This window comes from Priapulus caudatus, unplaced genomic scaffold (genome assembly GCF_000485595.1).
Source record: "Priapulus caudatus unplaced genomic scaffold, Priapulus_caudatus-5.0.1 Scaffold1672, whole genome shotgun sequence".
Taxonomy (NCBI): Eukaryota; Metazoa; Priapulida; class Priapulimorpha; order Priapulimorphida; family Priapulidae; genus Priapulus; species Priapulus caudatus.
In genome coordinates this window covers 30,399-50,850 of record NW_014578733.1, presented here as the reverse complement: position 1 = coordinate 50,850, position 20,452 = coordinate 30,399, and the positions used below count along the sequence as shown (strand labels likewise).

The following is a 20,452-nucleotide window of genomic DNA, read 5'->3' as shown; positions in this document are numbered from 1 at the left end:
CCAGGGAGTCCGGACCCCCCCTTGCTCGCGCAGAAAACGCATCTGAGGGGGTGTAATTTTAAAAAATTTCTGGGGGAGGACCCCCCAAACCCCCCCTTCGCGTGCTCGTAACTTTGTGTTACGGTTAGACCCCCCTGGTACAAATCCTGTACATGCCCCTGCCGAGCAAATTACAAACATTGAAAAACGAACCCCCCAATATAAAGCTGCCTACGGGCCTGTGCACACACTGTACTTATACTGCACTACGCACGCGTACGCACAGCTTAAGTACGCGCAGCACGCAGAGCCTAAAGGCCACCGCACACCAGACGATTTTTACAAACGATGAAACGATGAAACGATGAAACGATGAAGCGATGTAGGTGTGCGGCGGCCTGAATATGCGAGCTGAGAAAAAAATACAATGCGTCCAAGCGAACAATCAAGCGAACAATGCGAATTGAGTGTGGAAATTTAGGTCACGCGCACACCACAAAATCGCGTCCAAATAATCGGTTCAAAATCAAACATGTTTGATTTTGGAACGATCACCCGATAAAAATAAAATCGTCTACAAATGAACCCGCACACCTACATCGTTTCATCGTTTCATCGTTTCATCGTTTCATCGTTTGTAAAAATCGTCTGGTGTGCGGTGGCCTTAACGCACGCTGATAACCCAGAGCCGGTATACCGGACCGTACTCAGGGTACGTTCCGGCAGTAACCTGGGGGACATAGACCCTATGAGCGTTAGTTTTATGTATATATTTTATATAGTTTCTTTTATTCTTTTAGTTTAGTTTGCACTTTAGTTCTAAGTCTTTTTAATTAATAAACAGTTGATGTATTCTTTATGTAATATCCTAGCAGCTTGGGTTTTTAAAGGCAAAACTGTTGTCAGCAACATGAAGATAAACTAAAGATAAAAGCTAGTCGAGTGATGTTATAAGTGTTTAAATATCATTCAGCAATGTTATTTTTTGACTATTACCAGGTTGAAGAAAATGGAAATTTCTGTACGCCCTGAAAAAGATTCACTATTTCATATTCTTTATTCCTATTACATGTATTCATATTGATTCAAATTATATACTTCACTATAGTAGACATGTACATAGACATGTACTGAAAAGGTGTTATTTCCGTTTTTCTTCCATTTAAAAATTTGAAATTTTCACCTTCGATGTGCACCAGATCGCTCCATTTAAGTGCAAAAATTGAAAAAGCTTCCTGCCGTGTGAGGGGGGGGGGAACCCCCTCCCACACCCACCCCCGCTCGGTCGCCTGGCTCCCTCGTTCGTGCGCTTTGCGCCCCAAGAACTCAGCCCCCCGGCATGGTCGCTTCATTCTCTCAATTTGGCCCCCCCCCCTTTGAAAACCGTGGCGCCGCCCCTGTACTAGACCAGTCAGAAAAACCGTAAGCAAATCTTGTAAACTCAAGTGTCAAGTGGATGAAAGATGCAAATGTAAGACTGCTGTTTAACAAAGGAAAATATTTGAGGGACATCTGAAGGACATTTGAAGGCTACGTGTAATGTCCACACTTCACCCTTCTATGTTCTCTTGACCGTACGGCAGGAGGACCGTGTCAATATACACGTTCCAGAACTTAAGCAGTACTAGAATTTCGACGGAATCTCGAAAAGTAATGGTAAAGTTCTAGAAATATTTTGCAGAAACGACTAAACTTGCAGGCTCTTGGGTATCGCTATGTTCCTACTTCATGCAATTTCTAGAAGATTCTCACAGCCGTCTCATGCGGGGTTCCATGACAGTCTTACACGCACGTGTACACATTATTGTAAGTCCTTTCCTTCAGCAGGACTGAAGCAATGTTACTTCCATACTCGTCTGATATCACGATGTTTCCTTCTTGGCCATTATCCTGATCAATCTTCCCAATAATAGCATGATAGTTGGCGGCTATGTGAAAACCAGTCACACCGGGGTACAGCATTCTTGAATTCTCCAGGCTGCCTCAACTGGATCTACTTTACCTTCACGTAGATAACAAGATCAAATATTATTACACTGTGCTGTTTACCAAGTCCTTTAATACTCATGTAAACGTATTTTTTATCACCGTGTATATTGTACTGTACTCAGTATACCTTCATTCATCGGACAGTAATCAACAGTTGCGAGGGCCGGAGATAACACGTGAAAATCATGGTATGAAATCCACTCCAACCAGGCGCGGATTGCCGAATTGAATCGTCATAGTGGTACGAAGTCTACTTTAATAATTTGAAACTACACAAGTGGGTTAAAAACCACGCTAAATTCGTCTGAATAGTAGTCAAATACCATACAGTGAGAACCAATATCGAGTACAACGAGCGTAGACTACGTGACAGATAAATATACCTAAAATATAAATCTATGTAATTTTTTTGGTTTTAAGTTTTTCTCCGTTAGACAATATCAATATTATATTTGTACTCCAACCACCCATGGCTTTCATTTGATACATGATAACCTTTGGTACCAAGTCAGCCTAAACCCATATATACCCCTATGTAAATAAGGAGACTTAGGACTAGGATATATGTGACTTTATGACACAACTGAAGAGACCTAAAAGTATGTCTCCTAGACTACTGGGGACTGCTTCAGAGAGCGTTGTCGATTCCACAGTAAATACGTTGTGCTATATATATACTGTCAGTGATACTGTGTATATATGTGCTATATATATATACTGTGTATATATGTGCTATATATATATATTTTGTGTATATGTGCTATATATATACTGTGTATATATGTGCTATATATATACTGTGTATATATATGTGCTATATATTTACTGTCTATGTGCTATATATTGTGTATATATGTACTATACATACTGTGTATATATGTGCTATAAATATACTGTGTATATATTCGAACTATCAAACTCCTTTGCAAATGGATTGCCCGTGATGCTGTGGAGATGTAATGTTGACGTAAGCATATTTCTGTGTAATAGTAAGAGAAACTTAGATGATGTAACCGCCTAGCCATAATATTATTTTTCAATAAAATAATTGTTTTATTTCGCTCAAGTATTAAACACCTCAGAGAACACATGTCCACACAAACAGGAAACACATTCTAGACTGTACCAAACCAAAAAATTCATGGTTGGCATACAACAGAACCGCTGTCAACAAAAGTAATTATTCAATATACATACAGTTACACGCACGTACAAACGCATGCACATATGCAAGCTAGAAATGACACGGACATGGGTAAGAGTGGACCAGAGCCCATGGACACTGATTCCCTCTTTGTAAGCTGCTTATGACATTCATTCGTGATTATTGTCGATACAGATAAAGCACGAAAATCATATGAAGTGTGTTCCACTGAACGTGACATGAAACGCGAAAGTGATTTATATCTTCACAATATACGAACAGAAATACACTTACGAATACATATTACATGGAGAATGTAAAACGAAATGACAGATACAACCAATCGTTGAATATCTACAAATATCATATCTAAGCACACCTAATAACGCGCGTGAAGTTTTAGATCTTGCATAAAACTAGATTATAACATGTCTAATACACAATTACAAAGCCGGTGTATGTGATGATATAACCAAGTCAGCATGACCGCTGTTTACAAATCATACACGAACAAAACAAGGATCTCCTCCCTTTCTCTATCAGTTGTACCTACGTTCGTAAGCATCTTGATCTTCATCAATGAATCATTACATCTCTGAATTAAATGTATATCGAGTTACTTTCAGGGATACATCCTATGATCCTATTCTGCCCCCGGATATTTCACAACATATATAGACATGAGTCAGTGGGACGTTTGTAGAATACGTATTTTTCTTTACCAAAAGACGTACGTATCTTTCAAGCCTAGAAAAATGAACAGTTCCCTCTGAACCGTTAGCACAGCAGAAACAGCAGAGAAAATGGGCTGTAGCACAATATTAATGCAACATTGACTACAACCTCCGAGACAGTACCAAATGTAGTTCAGTCAAATGTAGGATCCTACCACAATCGAGTGAGATATCTGACAGCTTTTGTTGTCCCCAACGTCTAAATGTGTCTTTGTCATCCTACTTCAAAACGACCATTATTCACAAAACACTAATAACATACTTACAAAACATCCAACAACTACGATAGTAGAGAATATTTCACCGTCGAACATGAGACTACGCTAAGACCGCCCGATTGATTCACAGACGGATTTTTTCTTTACAACCTGCCCGTAAGTGAAAGTTTACAATGAGTAATGACGGATCCCCGTCATGACAATGCGTGACAACCGCAGGCGCCTGAAAGCCTGCCAGAGACTTTCTGAATACTTAATACGCCTGTGAACGTGGCTCTCCACGTCAGCTTGAGACCGTGAGCCTATACCCAGCCAACCGATGGCACTTCCCACTCCGTATCATACGGATCACGTCGCTGTCTTAGGTCCAGTGTGAGAACTGCTAATCTTGAGGCTCAGGTGGGGCAAGCAGGACTTGATGCAGTCACGTAGCGCAGACCACGTTCATGTCGGTGATATTTACAAGCAGCATGCGGTCCCCGCGTTCAGTTGTGCGTGGCATCGTCTTCCACAAAGTCCTTGGCCTCGTCCTTGCTCACACACTCGATGTGACTCACCTGGACAAAAGATTTCACATTGCACATTGGCTGATCACACAGAACGTGTTCGACTATCATGACAGACAATCGATATTACTCACCCAGACAAAAGATTTCACATTGCACATTGTTTTATCATACAAAACGTGTTGATGAAATAAAATAGCAAAGCAAGAAAACAACAAGGTTATTGCACGTGAGCGGACATCTATTTGGTATATCTTCTAGGTCTATCCACACCCTCGATTATTCAGGGTTTTTGTCGGTGAAACGCCTAGCCGGCTCACCTTATTCCTGAACTTGACACCGTAGAATTTGTCAGCGCTCTCCAGGAGTTCTGGTCGGAAGGTGGTTGTGATGAACTGTGCTCCCTGTGACATCTCATTGATGAGGTCAGCAACAGCCTGCATATAAAACAGCAGGCAAAACTACGTCAGACCAACTTCTCAACAGTACTGCATGACATACAAGGCCTAAAAAAAGACGTTTGTTTCCGCTAACCCGACCGAGTCCATTTCAAACCGCCGTGTCGAAACGTTTTATTGTGATCAGCAAAAAAAAGCATTGATTTGACTTTGAAGTCATTATATGGGCTGTTATAAATATAAAACAAGTATTGTTAAAATAAAAAAAATAAATAAATAAATTTGATAAAAAAAAAGTTTTGTCTGCCAACCGTGTCCAATTTTTTTCAGCTCGTTAGCGGAAACAAACATCTTTTTTCTTAGGCCTAATATCAGATACACTAGTCCCAGATTAGTGGCAAAGTTTATGTCAGAGCTACACCAGCTTCTCAACAATACTGCATGGCATATAATATCAGATACACTACATAGGTTGGAGCTACTCCAAAAAGATTGAGTTTAGTCCCAGATTAGTGAAAGTTCCGAACCATTAAATATGATATTAAAAAAGGCAAAATAATGCACATACTGCAATATTACTTGTACCAATACAAATTACAGACTTGACCAATGCTTACTGAACCTTGCAAGGGTTGAAAGTTGCAAGTAAAAAAATATAATCCATTGAAGTGCAAGGTTTTGCATCAAAAATGATCAAAACTGCACGTGCACATGCACCCCACTCCCGAAAGATTAAAACTGCATCCCCGCTGCTACCCACCTTACGATGCTGTGCGTCCAGCGCCTGATCGATTTCATCGAACAGGTAGAATGGCGCCGGGTCGCACTTCTGGATGGCGAAGATGAGGGTGAGTGCCACCATGGACTTCTGACCACCGGACAGTTGCTGCATCTCCTTCGTCTCACCCGTGTTGCCGGTGAACGACACCTGTGTGGATAACACCATAATGTGTAATCATGTGTTATATATATATATAGATATATATATAGATATATTCAGCATATATTTATATATAGCAGCTGTTCCAGATTCATCTACTGGGGTGAACACTAGAGGCAGGGGGAACCCTGGGGAAGCTAGAGGCACGGGGAACCCTGGGGAAGCTAGAGGCAGGGGGAACCCTGGAGGGGAGCTAGAGGCACGGGGAACCCTGGGGAAGCTAGAGGCACGGAGAACCCTGGGGAAGCTAGAGGCACGCGGAACCCTGGGGAAGCTCAATGCATGGGGAACCCAGAGGCACGCGGAACCCTGGGTTGTGTGTGTGTGTGTGTGTGTGTGTGTGTGTGTGTGTGTGTGTGTGTGTGTGTGTGTGTGTGTGTGTGTGTAAGCTATCAAATATATATGCCTGTCAGGCGCTGTTGATGTATATTGATCACATTAACGTGTAAGATTATACTTTTATATCTATATCAAGTGGCGTTGGTCAGGTGGTCAGCGGAAAGTGGCAGTCACCCGCTAAGCTAGGGTCAGGGTTAGGGTCAGGGTTAGGGTTAGCGGTAGGGGTAGGGGTAGGGGTAAGAGGGAAGGAGCCTTGACATTTGACATATGACATTTGACATTTGACCTTTGACATTTAGGAGTGCTTGTGCCTGTGCGCGTCAGTGTATATATGTGTGTCTAAGTGAGCGTAAGCGTGTGCGTGCGGCAAGCATTGGTAGTAGACATGGCGCTGTTAACTATTATGAATGCCTTGATAATAATTGCAAGCAGGCTGGGCCACGGCGACGAGACTGGTTAATTGGCTGGTGTTAGCTTCCTTGCCATCTCACTGTCTGTTAGCAGGAAATGCCGTATATAAGCCGGTCGAGCATGAGTTAACACAGCATTGCCAGATTACAAGTTGGTGAGTGATTGGTTGTGCTTAGCCGTTAATGTCGTCAATTGCAAGCCATGTAAATAGCAGAGGCCCCTGATTGGTCGGCTGCTACGAGGCTCCTGATTGGTCGGTTGCTATGAGGCTCCTGATTGGTTGGTTGCTAGCAGGCCACTGATTGGTCGGCTGCTACGAGGCCGCTGATTGGCCGGTTTTTACGAGGCCCCTGATTGGTCGGCTGCTAGGAGGGCCTTGATTGGCCGGCTGCTACGAAGCCCCTGATTGGTCGGTTGCTAGGAGGGCCCTGATTGGTCGGCTGCTAGGAGGCCCCTGATTGGTCGGTTGCGACGAGGCTTCTGATTGGTCAGTTGCTAGGAGGCCTCTGATTGGTCAGTTGCTAGCAGGCCACTGATTGGTCGGCTGCTACGAGGCCGCTGATTGGCCGGTTGTTACGAGGCCCCTGATTGGTCGGCTGCTAGGAGGGCCCTGATTGGCCGGCTGCTACAAAGCCCTTGATTGGTCGGTTGCTAGGAGGGTTCTGATTGGTCGGCTGCTAGGAGGCTCCTGATTGGTCGGCTGCTAGGAGGCTCCTGATTGGTCGGTAGCTACGAGGCTCCTGATTGGTCGGTAGCTAGGAAGCCCCTGATTGGTCGGCTGCTACGAGACTCCTGATTGGTCGATTGCTAAGAGGCCCCTGATTGGTTGGTTGCTAGAAGGCCCCTGATTGGTCTGCTGCTACGAGGCCCCTGATTGGTCGGTTGCTACGAGGCCCCTGATTGGCTGGCTGCCAGGAAGCCCCTGATTGGTCAGCTGCTACAAGGGCCCTGATTGGCCGGCTGCTACAAGGCTCATGATTGCTCGGTTGTTACGAGGCCCCTGATTGGTCGGCTGCTAGGACCAATCAGGGGCCTCCTAGCAGCCGACCAATCAGAAGCCTCGTAGCAGCCGGCCAATCAGGGGCCTCCTAGCAACCGACCAATCAGGAGCCTTGTAGCAGCCGGCCAATCAGGGCCCTTGTAGCAGCTGACCAATCAGGAGCCTCCTGGCAGCCAGCCAATCAGGGGCCTCGTAGCAACCGACCAATCAGGGGCCTCGTAGCAGCCGGCCAATCAGGGGCCGCCTAGCAGCCGACCAATCAGGGCCCTCATAGCAACCGACCAATCAGGGGCTTCGTAGCAGCCGGCCAATCAGGGCCCTCCTAGCAGCCGACCAATCAGGGGCCTCGTAACAACCGGCCAATCAGCAGCCTCGTAGCAGCCGACCAATCAGTGGCCTGCTAGCAACCGACCAATCAGAGGCCTCCTAGCAACTGGCCAATCAGGAGCCTCGTAGCAGCCGACCAATCACGAGCCTTGGCGCAGTCGACCAATCAGGAGCCTCGTAGCAGCCGACCAATCAGGGACCTCTTAGCAACCGACCAATCAGGGGCCTCCTACCAACCGACCAATTAGGGGCCTTGTAGCAGCCGACCAATCACGAGCCTTGTAGCAGTCGACCAATCAGGAGCCTTGTAGCAGTCGACCAATCAGGAGCCTCGTAGCAGCCGACCAATCAGGGACCTCCTAGCAACCGACCAATCAGGGGCCTCCTACCAACCGACCAATCAGGGGCCTCGTAGCAGCCGACCAATCACGAGCCTTGTAGCAGTCGACCAATCAGGAGCCTTGCAGCAGTCGACTAATCAGGAGCCTCGTAACAGCTGACCAATCAGGGACCTCCTAGCAACCGACCAATCAGGGGCCTCCTACCAACCGATCAATCAGGGGCCTCGTAGCAGTCGACCAATCACAAGCCTCGTAGCTACCGACCAATCAGGAGCCTCGTAGCTACCGACCAATCAGGAGCCTCATAGCAGCCAACCAATCAGGGCCCTCTTAGCAACCGACCAATTAGGGGCTTCGTAGCAGCCGGCTAATCAGGGCCCTCCTAGCAGCCGACCAATCAGGGGCCTCGTAACAACCGGCCAATCAGCAGCCTCGTAGCAGCCGACCAATCAGTGGCCTGCTAGCAACCGACCAATCAGAGGCCTCCTAGCAACTGGTCAATCAGGAGCCTCGTCGCAACCGACCAATCAAGGGCCTCCTAGCAGCCGACCAATCAGGGACCTCCTAGCAACCGACCAATCAGGGGCCTCCTACCAACCGACCAATCAGGGGCCTCGTAGCAGCCGACCAATCACGAGCCTTGTAGCAGTCGACCAATCAGGAGCCTCGTAGCAGCCGACCAATCAGGGCCCTCCTAGCAACCGACCAATCAGGGGCTTCGTTGCAGCCGGCCAATCAGGGCCAACCTTCGTTATAAGCGAGTTCGTCGTTAGCCGTGTACATGCACACGCACGCATGTGTACGTGCACACGCACGCACGTTTACGTGCACCCGCACGCAAGTGACGTGTACGTGCACTCGCACGCACGTGTACGTGCACACGCACGCACGCACACGTGCACATGCACGCACGCACGTGTACGTGCACACGCACTCACGCACGCGCGCACGTGTACGTACACACGAACGCACCCACGTGTACGTACACACGCTAGACAGAGTCAACGAGATGGAAAGGAGGGTCCCCACGTTACGGCACACACACTTACCTTTGGCTGGTGTGAGCGCAGGATGGCCTGGTTTTGTTCCTTCATCAACCTCAGCTCCGCCTTCATCTTATCGAAGACATCTCTAATAGAACGTATGTCGAAGCTCAGTTCACACTCTTACCGGCACACCAGAGCACACATGCACGCAAAATTCAGAAAGGATAGCATATCTGACTCAAAGATACATGAAAGTGACAACAGACAGCAGAAGGCTGATCAATAGAATCACTGCTGGCAGGACTTTCGCTTGAATTAATCGATTAATTGTGAATTCTGGATGCCAGTATAGGCCTAAAAAAAGACGTTTGTTTCCGCTAACCCGACCGAGTCCATTTTAAACCGCCGTGTCGAAACTTTTTATTGTGATCGGCAAAAAAAAATTAAAAATACCAACGTGCTATCGATCGGTGAATGCATTGATTTGATTTTGAAGTCATTATATGGGCTGTTATAAGTATAAAACAAGTATTGTTAGAATACAAAAAAAAATGATAAAAAAAGTTTTGCCTGCCTACCGTGTCCAATTTTTTTCAGCTTGTTAGCGGAAACAAACATCTTTTTTTCTTAGGCCTTATAGGCTTTTAAGCGATAAACTGGCATTATTACAACTGGCTGTCAGCTCTGACACCAGGGGCCGGTTTCACGAAGCGTAATTAAGTCCTTAATCATGATTAAATCACTAATCATAATTAACTTTCCGTACTTAAATTGAAGTGACTGTTTCACGAAACATTATTAACTTTAATCATGATTAAGTTAATCACAATATTTAATTCTACTCGGGAGCATGATTAAATCCACTAATCATAATTAGTTGCTAGTACTAGTATGTAGGTAGTACTAGTATAGTAAGTAATAAGTATGCTGCAGATTTTACAATTGAAAATTTTACTTTCATTTTTTCCCGATTAAATTATCTAAGATTAGCTGTACTAATTTAGTCATTATAATTGCAAATTAATTCCTTTTCATGTACAGATTTGCCGGTACTTTTGGCGTTGTCCGCCATTTTGAATACAGTGCAATTCATGTTTAAGTCGGCTAATTATGTGATTAGTTGAATATGCACTTAAATCGCTTCGTGAAACAGATTTTTAAGTATGATTAACTAATCATAATTACAGGAGGTTAATCATAATTAAAGTTAATCACGCTTCGTGAAACCGGCCCCAGACTTTCAAGTGACATGTAGTCAGCTTTAGGAGGACTCACTTCTGTTTGCTGTTCACAGTCTCTGTCTTCTGCATATCACTCACTAAACTGTTGATCTCACTCTCTATCTGTGCACACCACAGTAGTTAAGGCGAACATAACATAATAAACACAAACATTTATTGTGATTGTCCATATGAGATACGACTTCACAGTAGATGTTTCCGTTTCATACCAAACCACATTATGCATAGACAGATCGCAGTGCAAAAAGCAGGTCTCATTTCGACTGCACTCACATGACCATAAAACTCAAGCATACACGTATGCCAGTGGAAAAAATACACGGGGGCTCGGGGCGAATTAGCCCCCGAAATGCCAAAAAGAGCCCCCGTAAATTTGCATAGAGTTCAATGCAAACCATTGCAATTTCAGAGTGCTATTTTCATGCACGCGAGCTTGAAAAGTAGCCCCCGAAAAATAAATTTTATTTTTTTCCCTTACGTATGCACACGTGCAAAGTAATTTCAGTCACATAAAGGATATTGCTCAGCTTTGTTCGATGCTCGTCAAACTGAGACTGAAGCTGCTCTAGCTGGTCAGCCATCTCCTTCTTGTTCTTCTGCAGCTCCAGCCGAGACTTGCGCGTGTCGTAGTATCCGCCGGTCAGCGCCCCCCTGCGGCTAACCTGGTCACCTGCGTGCGACAAGCGAACAGCTATTTACAAGCAACTGTCGCAGAATGGTATTAGTTACTATTGCTATTGCTACTGTCCCTTGTTGCTGCCCTTACCGCCACTGCTGCTGCTACTATTGCTATTAACGATCATAAAAAATTCAATTACAAATTAGCACTCGTAAGCCAGTGCCAACGTCATGTTCGCTATGCATAACACACCTGCTTCGAGCTGAGGTGATGGTACTTGTCGAAGGCGTCGGACGGCAGGGAGCCGAGCTCGCGGATCTTAGTCATGCACTCCTCTTTCTTCTTCAGCAGCAGACTCTGCTTGCTGCTGATTTTCTCAAGGTCCTAATACCAGCCAGAGTAAAGAGAAAGACCCAGAGTGAATGAGAAACCGTAATTTTAGTCGCCCATCTAAAAAAAACTCAGAAAAAAACTCGTTTAATCGTAATCTATATAATCGTTTAATTTGCCTGAAACAATGCTGTTGATCCAAATTTGATCAATCCAGTGACGATTATTGATATTATTATCATTCTTGATCAATGAAAACAGTAATTATCATTAATGCCAACACGTATTTATTGCAGTTAATATGATAAACGCTTACTTCAGTCATGTGCGGCATTGTAAGGCACCTACTGCACATACAATGCGAATAACTTTACCCCTATTCACGCGTTGCAGACAGAAAGCATCCCAAACAAATGCATAATAGATTAATGCATAATAATTAACATGAATGCATAATAGACTGGTGAGCTCACTATCATATGTTTTAAGACGTACTTTTGAATCGCAGCTGATCTGTTCCTGGACTTCCTTCTCCTGGCTCCTCTCATCCTCCAGCTTGTTCTGCAGCTGCTTCTGCTCCACATTCGACACCTCTATGATACGGATGCTGCGGATCACTCAACACCGACCTTGATCCCGACTCCCGTGAACTGTTCGACAGCGTGCTGCTGCTGCTGCTCACTCTCTCCTTCCTCAGCATCGTCGTGGTCACCCTTACGCATGATTAACGTCGCGTGACCCTGCGGCGCAAGCTTCTTGAATATCTCACTGAAGTACTTCGATACCTACGAAGTGAAAAGCAGAGAAATCGTAACACGTTCGCGCGACCGCGCACGTTCCCGATCGAACACGTTCCAGAATTCGGGATATATACACAGAGACTACTTCCAGAGAAACAACCATCACCAGTCACAGCGATCAGAAACCAGTGAGCATAGATCCATAGCTTAGGAATCGCAGTTCCAGAGTTCAGGAATTACCGAGCACAGTTCCAGAGTTCAGGAACATACCGCTGTGCACAGATCCAGTTGATTTCAGTTCGGGAACCTTATAGTTTATCTCTCTAATAATCTCTTAACCTTTTTAAGTTTATACACGCATTTTCAGAGAGAATATGGCCGGCATCTCTGCACTGCATAGCAACACATACATCTACGACATGAGAATTAAGATTACGTTCGGTGCTCACCTGTTTGAACGTTAGCTGAATGGCTTCAAACTTTCTCTGCTCCAACACGTTCATCAGCTGCATTATCGACTGCAATAACGGTGAAATACAAGCAAGTGTCATTATGAATGACCATGCGCCCCATTACGAAAACCCGTACCACATCCTTTAGCACGCGTGCGAGCCTGGCACTACGCAATGGAAAAGCGAGTTGATATACACTGCGATCGAAACTTCTAGTGAAAGTTTACTGGCCCACTGAATCAGCAAGTAAAAATGTTACTGGTCCTTATAAGATGTTGCATTTCACGTTCGGACCGGCTGGATATTACGGAAGCATTTGCTCGTGCACCTGTCCGCATGCCAACGAACAACGAAGTAAACAGAAACTGGGATGAGAATACAGGGTAAAGCAATTAACTGCGCTGCCAATTTGACCAATAAAACGAAGAACAAACGTAGCCTTACATCTTATAATATTGTAATATTCATCATGACGAGGGGGCAATAAGTGCAGGAAATCCTGCCAGGTCATTGAACCGGCAAACATTTTACCGTCGTCAGCCCAACAAAAATACTTACCGGGTGAAAACCACTGGCCACTCGCTAATATCACATGCTGGATATATAGTTCACGGTACGTGAGGGCACCATCACTGGATGTAGACAGTCGGTGTTGGTTATGTTAGTAATATCAAAGTTAACAATGCAGTTGGCCTGGCTATTGACAACGTGGTCGGCAGGAGTTGATGATTTCGGTGTTACTCACATCATAGCCTCGATCCAGCTCCTCCTTGCGCTTTAACAGCTTCTCCTTCTGGTCAGAAAAGTTCACAAACTGGTCGAGAGCCTTTTTGTTCACGTGGCTGTACTTCTTCAGTTCTCTGTTTGCCTCGTCTAGCTTCTTGAAGAGCTGAAACGAGAAGAGACGCTTTAGTGACGTACACTTAAAAACTACTTTAACCTCACTTACAGAAAGTTCGGGAAAGTTTTTGGTAGATAATTGGGGATTTTGGCTACAAGTCATGGAGGCTGACATCTTGCCAAATTCCAGCCAATCAGAAGGCGCCTAAATCCTTCCTATGTTATACCGTTTGGGGAAAAAATTTCGCCGCCGGCCACGCCAGCGTAGGTGGTCGCACGACGTGCCGTTGCCACGGGCAGCGCGGGGTCAGGAGGTTGCTCAAAACATGGCACGTACGCAGCCAGGCGCCGTAACGGCGGCATCGCATTTGCAGATAGCATCTAGACCGCGCCCCCCCCCACGTGGAGCGCCGTACGACACTTCGTAAAAAGCTCTGTGATAGACAAAACTCTATACTCGGCAGTAGTGCCTGTCATCGCGTAGCGGCCAACGAGCGAGCGCGTCATCGCTGATTGACAGCATTTCTTGAGGTTTCTTGTAGGAGTCACTACGTCTTAGCCATGAGGCGCGCCACCCCAAAAAAAGTTTAGGGGCCGTTTGGAGATGGCCTCCTGCCGTCCATCACGAAATGTCGGTTGGATTGCGCCCAGTTTTCGCGTAGTGCGTTTTCAGACCCCTGTCTCAGATATCTGTCTAAGTGGACAAAAAGGGGGCGGCGTATTCGCGTTGGGGCGCGGCTTCGCCGCGAGCTGTGCGCTGCGCGCAAAAACCGGGGCCGCAAGTCCGTCCAGGTTTTTTGGATTTTTAACTAGTTGAGAAACAATCTTATCAGGTAAGAATTTTAGAATACATTTAGTCCCGTTAGTACTTACTTTAAACGTAAATTTTTTTTTTTTTACAATATACACCATAAAAAATTCGTGACGTAGTCAATTTAACACAGCAAATACGCACGCGTACCGCAACTCACAGCCGAGTCAATCCGGCAAACACGCTCCTCACAGCAATCGTGGGACAGACACGCACCTGTTTCCGGCCGTCACCTCGACTGCCGTGAAGAACTTGCGATCGCACTCAAAGTTCTCGATGAGCACGCCGTGGTAGCCATTGACAACGTCCTCCCAACCCTCCTTGCCCTGAAGCCGCTGTAACACCTTGTTCACGCTGTCAATGCCGTTCAGCACAGCCTGCAAGAGACGATAAGGCCACAATTAAAAAAATATTTGTTTGCCCTCACCCAACCCAGCCTGCAAAGTTTTGGTAGGTAGGCTTTTTTTTTGGTGGGGGTCTTTTTACAAATTCAGCATGGTGTCTACATGCTCGGGTGTGCTTGTGTGGAGATACCTTTTATGTTGAATGTTCGTTTTGCTTGGTACATATAATGTATTGCCTACAGATTTATATAATGTACATTGATAATTTGTAAAAAAAAATTAAATTAGAATCAATAAATTTTTTTGAGTCGGCCTCTTTTTGGCGGGTCGGTCGGGTGAGGGCGAACAAACAATGTTTTTATCATGGCCTAACAGATGCACATGATCACAGGTCAGCCATTCACGAAATGCAGCTTACTGTTGCCGATTCTTCAACACCTTGACTGAGTTACTGTCATCAGTGATGAAGAGAAGTTACAGTATAAACATTGTGAACATCTGTTGTGCCCATGTAAAGCAACCTAGTTTTGAAAGGAAGGCGACATTGGAGGGCGCGTTTTGCCCGAGTGTGTTACTAATTTCCATTTTAAACGCATCACTACGCTCACATCTGTACAGTAATATATATGCATGTGTAAACGTACGGCTTAGAAGGCTTAGGGAAGTTATTATACACAAACACACTTCAAACATTCTCGTAACGTATAATAAATTCTAGTTAAATACGCCACACTTCTCCTACATACTGTATACCAGCCCCTCCATGTTACACTCCAGCATTGCTGAAACAAGTGGCTAGCACCATGGAGAAAGCATGTGGAACACTCGATTGGTTACGTTTGTGACACCTTATCACACATAATAACGCCCTCATAACTTGTAACATCTTTTTTAGACGGTTAACGTCGGCTCACCTTGCCCGTGATGGACCGCAAGGCCTGCTCTGCCTTCGACAGCTCCTCCTTGGTGGTCGAGATGGCCTGCTGCATTGCATTCTCTTGCCGCCACAGCTCACTGAAAAGCGCGTGCGTGAAAACCAGCATGAATCGAGAGCGCACAAACGGGTTGGTCAGAATTTCGATTGAAATTTGTTACACATATATGCAAGTTACAGTGTATATAAAATCTAATACGATAATATAATCGATATCGATACATATATCTAAGTTACGATGTCACTACGTATTTGTATTTTTCATGGTAATAAAACCAATGTGAGAGACAGCACGACTTTATTACGTAATTATAATTACTAATCTCTAAATACACGACAAATATTCGTCATAATCTCACTGCACCGAGATAGGTGAGTTTAATGCATTACTGGAACAACTAAAATCCATAACATTAATATGTATTGTAATATAATGTAATGAAGTCAATTCAGCCAGAATAAAATCTCCAGCAGGATAATTGGAAATTATTGCCCCAAGCACTCAAGCACACAAAACAGTTAAAAAATATAATGAAGTGGATATCAGTAGAGGATAGTGCAAACTATTACAGAGTGAGTGAAAGTAGCAGAAGTACAGATTAGTACAGATTACTAGTGGCTAATGCTCATACATACAGTCAGTCACATATACCTAGGTTACCACAACTAGACTAGGAATATTCCAACCTGTAATCACATATATGTAGACTGCAAACCACTATGCAAAGCAAACAGTGACCTATTAGTAACCATAGAATGTTTTACCAGTTAGACCGTAGACCATACCGATTGCCAAGCTTGATACTTGGTAACTCACACGACCCAGGTAAACGTATTCATAACACACGCACAGATCCACACTCAAGCACGGACTAGCACAAAACTAGAGAGACATGATACAAGATTGCGTGGAACAGCTTTGCGGTTGATCCTGAGCGCTGCGCGCGGATGAGACGCGCAGTTCCGCGGGATATGCGCACGCGACCGCGGGGATGTTCAAGTATGAAGCGCTGTCCGCAGTGGAGACGTGCGCCAAATTTGAGGCCCGGCGCACGTCTACACAGCGGTCAGCGGATGGTCTGTAGTTTTAGAAGATAACAATGAAGACTTTGTTCTAAATAAGAACTATCGGCGGCTAAATAAGAGCAATATACAGACCTTTGAATTTCTTGACTAGTCAGTTAAAGGGCTTGTTGGGGGTCCATTATGCAGAGCTTCCAATCGAAATGGCCCATGAAATAATTATTGTCAAGTGGAATTGTGTTTTTCGGAACCCCAAAGAAAACGTCTCCCTCTTACATGCACCCTCTCCCTGATCAATCACACATTCAGGAGTAAACAATAACAGAGATGAAATTGTGTTGAGTTTATGGCTCTTGACGCACGTGCATTGACGTACAAGACTGATGAAAGCACAGGCACTTGGAACATCTCAATAAAAATAAATCTTCACACAATTTTTCACAATGATCGACCACCTGTGTGCAAAATAGGTGAACGTATGTGAAACATATACGGTTAGTACTTACTGTGACATAGCCATGACTAACTGATACCACTAAATTTGTAAAATGTTCCATGCACCTTAAGAAATGCTGAGAAATTACGAGGTTATCATCGCAGAACTCCCGACACTGCCCATCCTGACGTCACAAAGTTATATGTCACAGTCTGCACGAAAAACTTCCACCCTCATTGGCCCAGCGGGCCTGTAGAAATGTATAAGTCACTGGCCCACACTAGGTTTTACAGGCCCGAATCAATGATCATCATATTATGAAAAGAAAAACCGAACCGGACCGGAAACAGGAAGTTGTTGCGACCTCTAGCGGCGACAAACACGCATGGTGTTGACTAGTTACTTCCCCTACTTAAGATCGGGAATATGATGCCCTATCGGTAAATATTTGACTCGTTATAATGATGTACAGGTATGAACTTAACCAAACACAAACATGGCTCGTAAGTATGTTGAAATAACAGAACCTGGGCCTGCACTACGAAATGCGATTCCGCGCTGGATTAACCAGCAGAGCACTTGGGACAATATTTGATGCGACGTTATCACTGAACAAATGTGGTTTGAGCTTATCTTGTCTTACGGAAACATGTCAAACATAAGAGCTTACACATCACAGGAGATTACGCTTAAACATAAGATACTTGCACATACAGAGGAGATACGACTTTTATTTCGCACCTTCATATTACTGCGCATCAGCAGGTGCTTCTACATGGTCACAGGCATCAGCAGGTACAACAAGCTTCTACATGGTCACAGGCACCGCATGAAGGGCAGGCAGGCAGGCATGAAGGCAGGGTACACAGGTTAACCCCCGTCCCAGAAAGTAATGCATGCCTAAGATAGGGAGGATGCCCTAAGAGGGAGGATGCATAACTTACCTCTGAGGCTCTGAGCTTAATGCATGCTTAGCAGGAAGAGGACAGGTATACAGCTTAACCCTGCGCGTAATGCATGCCTAGCATGACTTGGGATGCAAAGCTTATAGGAATATTAATATAAAAATATATTATAGGAATAATTAATATATAGAAATATTTAGGATTTAGATTAAAATAGGAATAGAATATTAAGGATTATAGGAAACATCAATAGGAAATAATATTAAAAGTCCAAAAATATTATAAATAGCTCCACGAGTGCCTCCCACCCTTCACTGAAATGCATTCGCTATGGCGGTAATGGCATTCAACACCAGCTTGCTCAACCATAAATTTCTTTTTATGAAACTTTCATTAAAAAACTCTCTTATATAGCAGTGATAAGCACGTACACCTTGCAGACGCGTAAACTTTTCCACGCATTTGAAAAGCTATTACTGATGTGAATGTAGCTGTCAGTAAATAATTTATCATAGTCTTTTTATAATTGTCTATTATTGTCCATAATCGCTTGTAGTTGTCCGTAATTTGTCCAATGTCCGTAAAAAGTTTGCAATTTTTCACTTTGCTGACGTCCAAGGGTGATACGGGACGGGACTAGTATGATGGAAGGGCAGTTACTGTATACGCTGTATATTTCGCGGTGGTTTAATTTTCGCGAATTTCGCGATCGCGTCCCCGACCCGACAAATAACAACACGCCGTTCTTCAGTGATTCGGGAATCCACCGACCGCGAAATTAACCACTCGCGAAATTGTCCGGCACGTCTGAATTCGCGAAAATATCTGTACGCGAAAAATATAGCGCATACAGTACCTCCGAGGGTGATGCAGTCAAGGTTCTGCGTTCTCGCGAACTGCGTCGCGACTTCCATGCTGCGACAGATGAGCGTCTTGCCGAAGACGTGCTTCATGACGATGTCAAACTTCTCGCCGTACTTGAGATGCTTGATCATCGGCACAGCATCCTGCAACGACGTGTACGTCACGGTGAGCGTACGAACACGCACACACGCACAGACAGACATTCACGCACACACATGCATGTACGCGCGCGCACACGCCAGTACGCACGCATGTACGCGTGCGCACACCAGTACGAATACGCTCGCACCTGCGCACACACCAGGACACCAAGCATGCGCAAACAGACACGCACACACACGCACGCACGCACAGTCACAAACACTTGGTAGCATCCCACATTGGGACACTAACATACATCCATCTAACCCTGTCACTAGTATTCGTGTGCTTCTCCCCGCCCATAGCGTTACGGCAACCACATACCAACTTTTCACGTGTGGACAATAACACGTCAACTAATTCAAGCCACACACACTTCTACTTTATCTTATGTCACTGTATACACATCAAAAAACGCGTAACAACCCTGCTAGCGCCCTCTGCTGGTGACGGAGAGGCGAAACCTACGTGAGACTCTGGGTACGGCGTCTCCTTGTATTCTAGACGATTGAGAGGCATGAAGGTGACCTCCCCTGGGAGCTTCAGCTTGTTCATCTCACTCAGGATCTTCGTTCCATAACGATCCGACTCGACGATGTGATAGAACAACCTGTGATATATACACAATGTGTACACTAACAACTCACAGTAACCCCTGTCGTGAAACAAGGCCATAATAAATATATTGTTTGATTGCCCTCACCCGACCGAACCGCCAAAAAGGGACAGACTCAAAAATGTTTATTGATCTTTTCCATTCTTTAAAAAAAAAAATTTTTTTATACAAATTGTATCACTCATTGTACATTATATAAATCTGGAGGCAATACATTATATGTACCAAGAAAAACAAACATTCAACATAAAAGGTATCCCCACACAAGCACACCCGAGCATGTAGACACCATGCTGAGTTTGTAAAAAGACCACCCTCAAAAAATAAGAAGCCTACCTACCAACCCAAACTTTTCAGCCTGGGTCGGGTGAAGGCAAACAAAGATTTTTTTAATTGTGGCCTCAGACTCGGCTCGAATTGAAATAAAAGCTTGGACCAGCTCAAACAGGCCTTGTACATTCTACGAGTATGTGAATCGAAGCCACAAAGGCTTAAAGTTACCCAGGGTACGTGACAAAACGTCAACGTAGTAGCACGTCATTACTGGGCATTTTTTCTAGAATGCCTTATCGCAATCCAAACTGACTTGAGGTGCCAATCACGGATGCCTAGCAAATGAGTCAACGGCATAATGTGACGCAACGAACATGCAAACGTTCGCTTACTTGCCGCAGAAGCAATGTGGAGTAATTCTGTTCACTTATTATGGTTAAATTGCTGCATTATACTCCCTATTTTACTATATTGTTCGATGTAAACATACACTCGTGACTCATACATAGCCCATAGCAAGCAATTAATGTCAGGATCATAATATCAAATCGTCCAGCTTTTGTTGATTTTT

The 20,452-nt window shown here is 44.7% G+C and overlaps 1 protein-coding gene across 1 annotated transcript in view; it reads right to left on the bottom strand.

Moving 5' to 3' along the window:
* Nucleotides 1-2,997: 2,997 nt before the first annotated feature.
* The window catches only part of LOC106817302 (structural maintenance of chromosomes protein 3-like), a gene marked incomplete in the record, with an annotated part of 41,464 nt that continues 24,009 nt past the window's right edge, over nucleotides 2,998-20,452 (bottom strand). Inside the window, 11 exon segments of the mRNA XM_014821965.1 lie at nucleotides 2,998-4,621; nucleotides 4,891-5,007; nucleotides 5,729-5,896; nucleotides 12,132-12,287; nucleotides 12,692-12,760; nucleotides 13,440-13,638; nucleotides 14,562-14,722; nucleotides 15,604-15,703; nucleotides 17,726-17,747; nucleotides 18,844-18,994; nucleotides 19,461-19,602. Coding sequence (XP_014677451.1) covers nucleotides 4,550-4,621; nucleotides 4,891-5,007; nucleotides 5,729-5,896; nucleotides 12,132-12,287; nucleotides 12,692-12,760; nucleotides 13,440-13,638; nucleotides 14,562-14,722; nucleotides 15,604-15,703; nucleotides 17,726-17,747; nucleotides 18,844-18,994; nucleotides 19,461-19,602 — 1,357 coding nt within the window.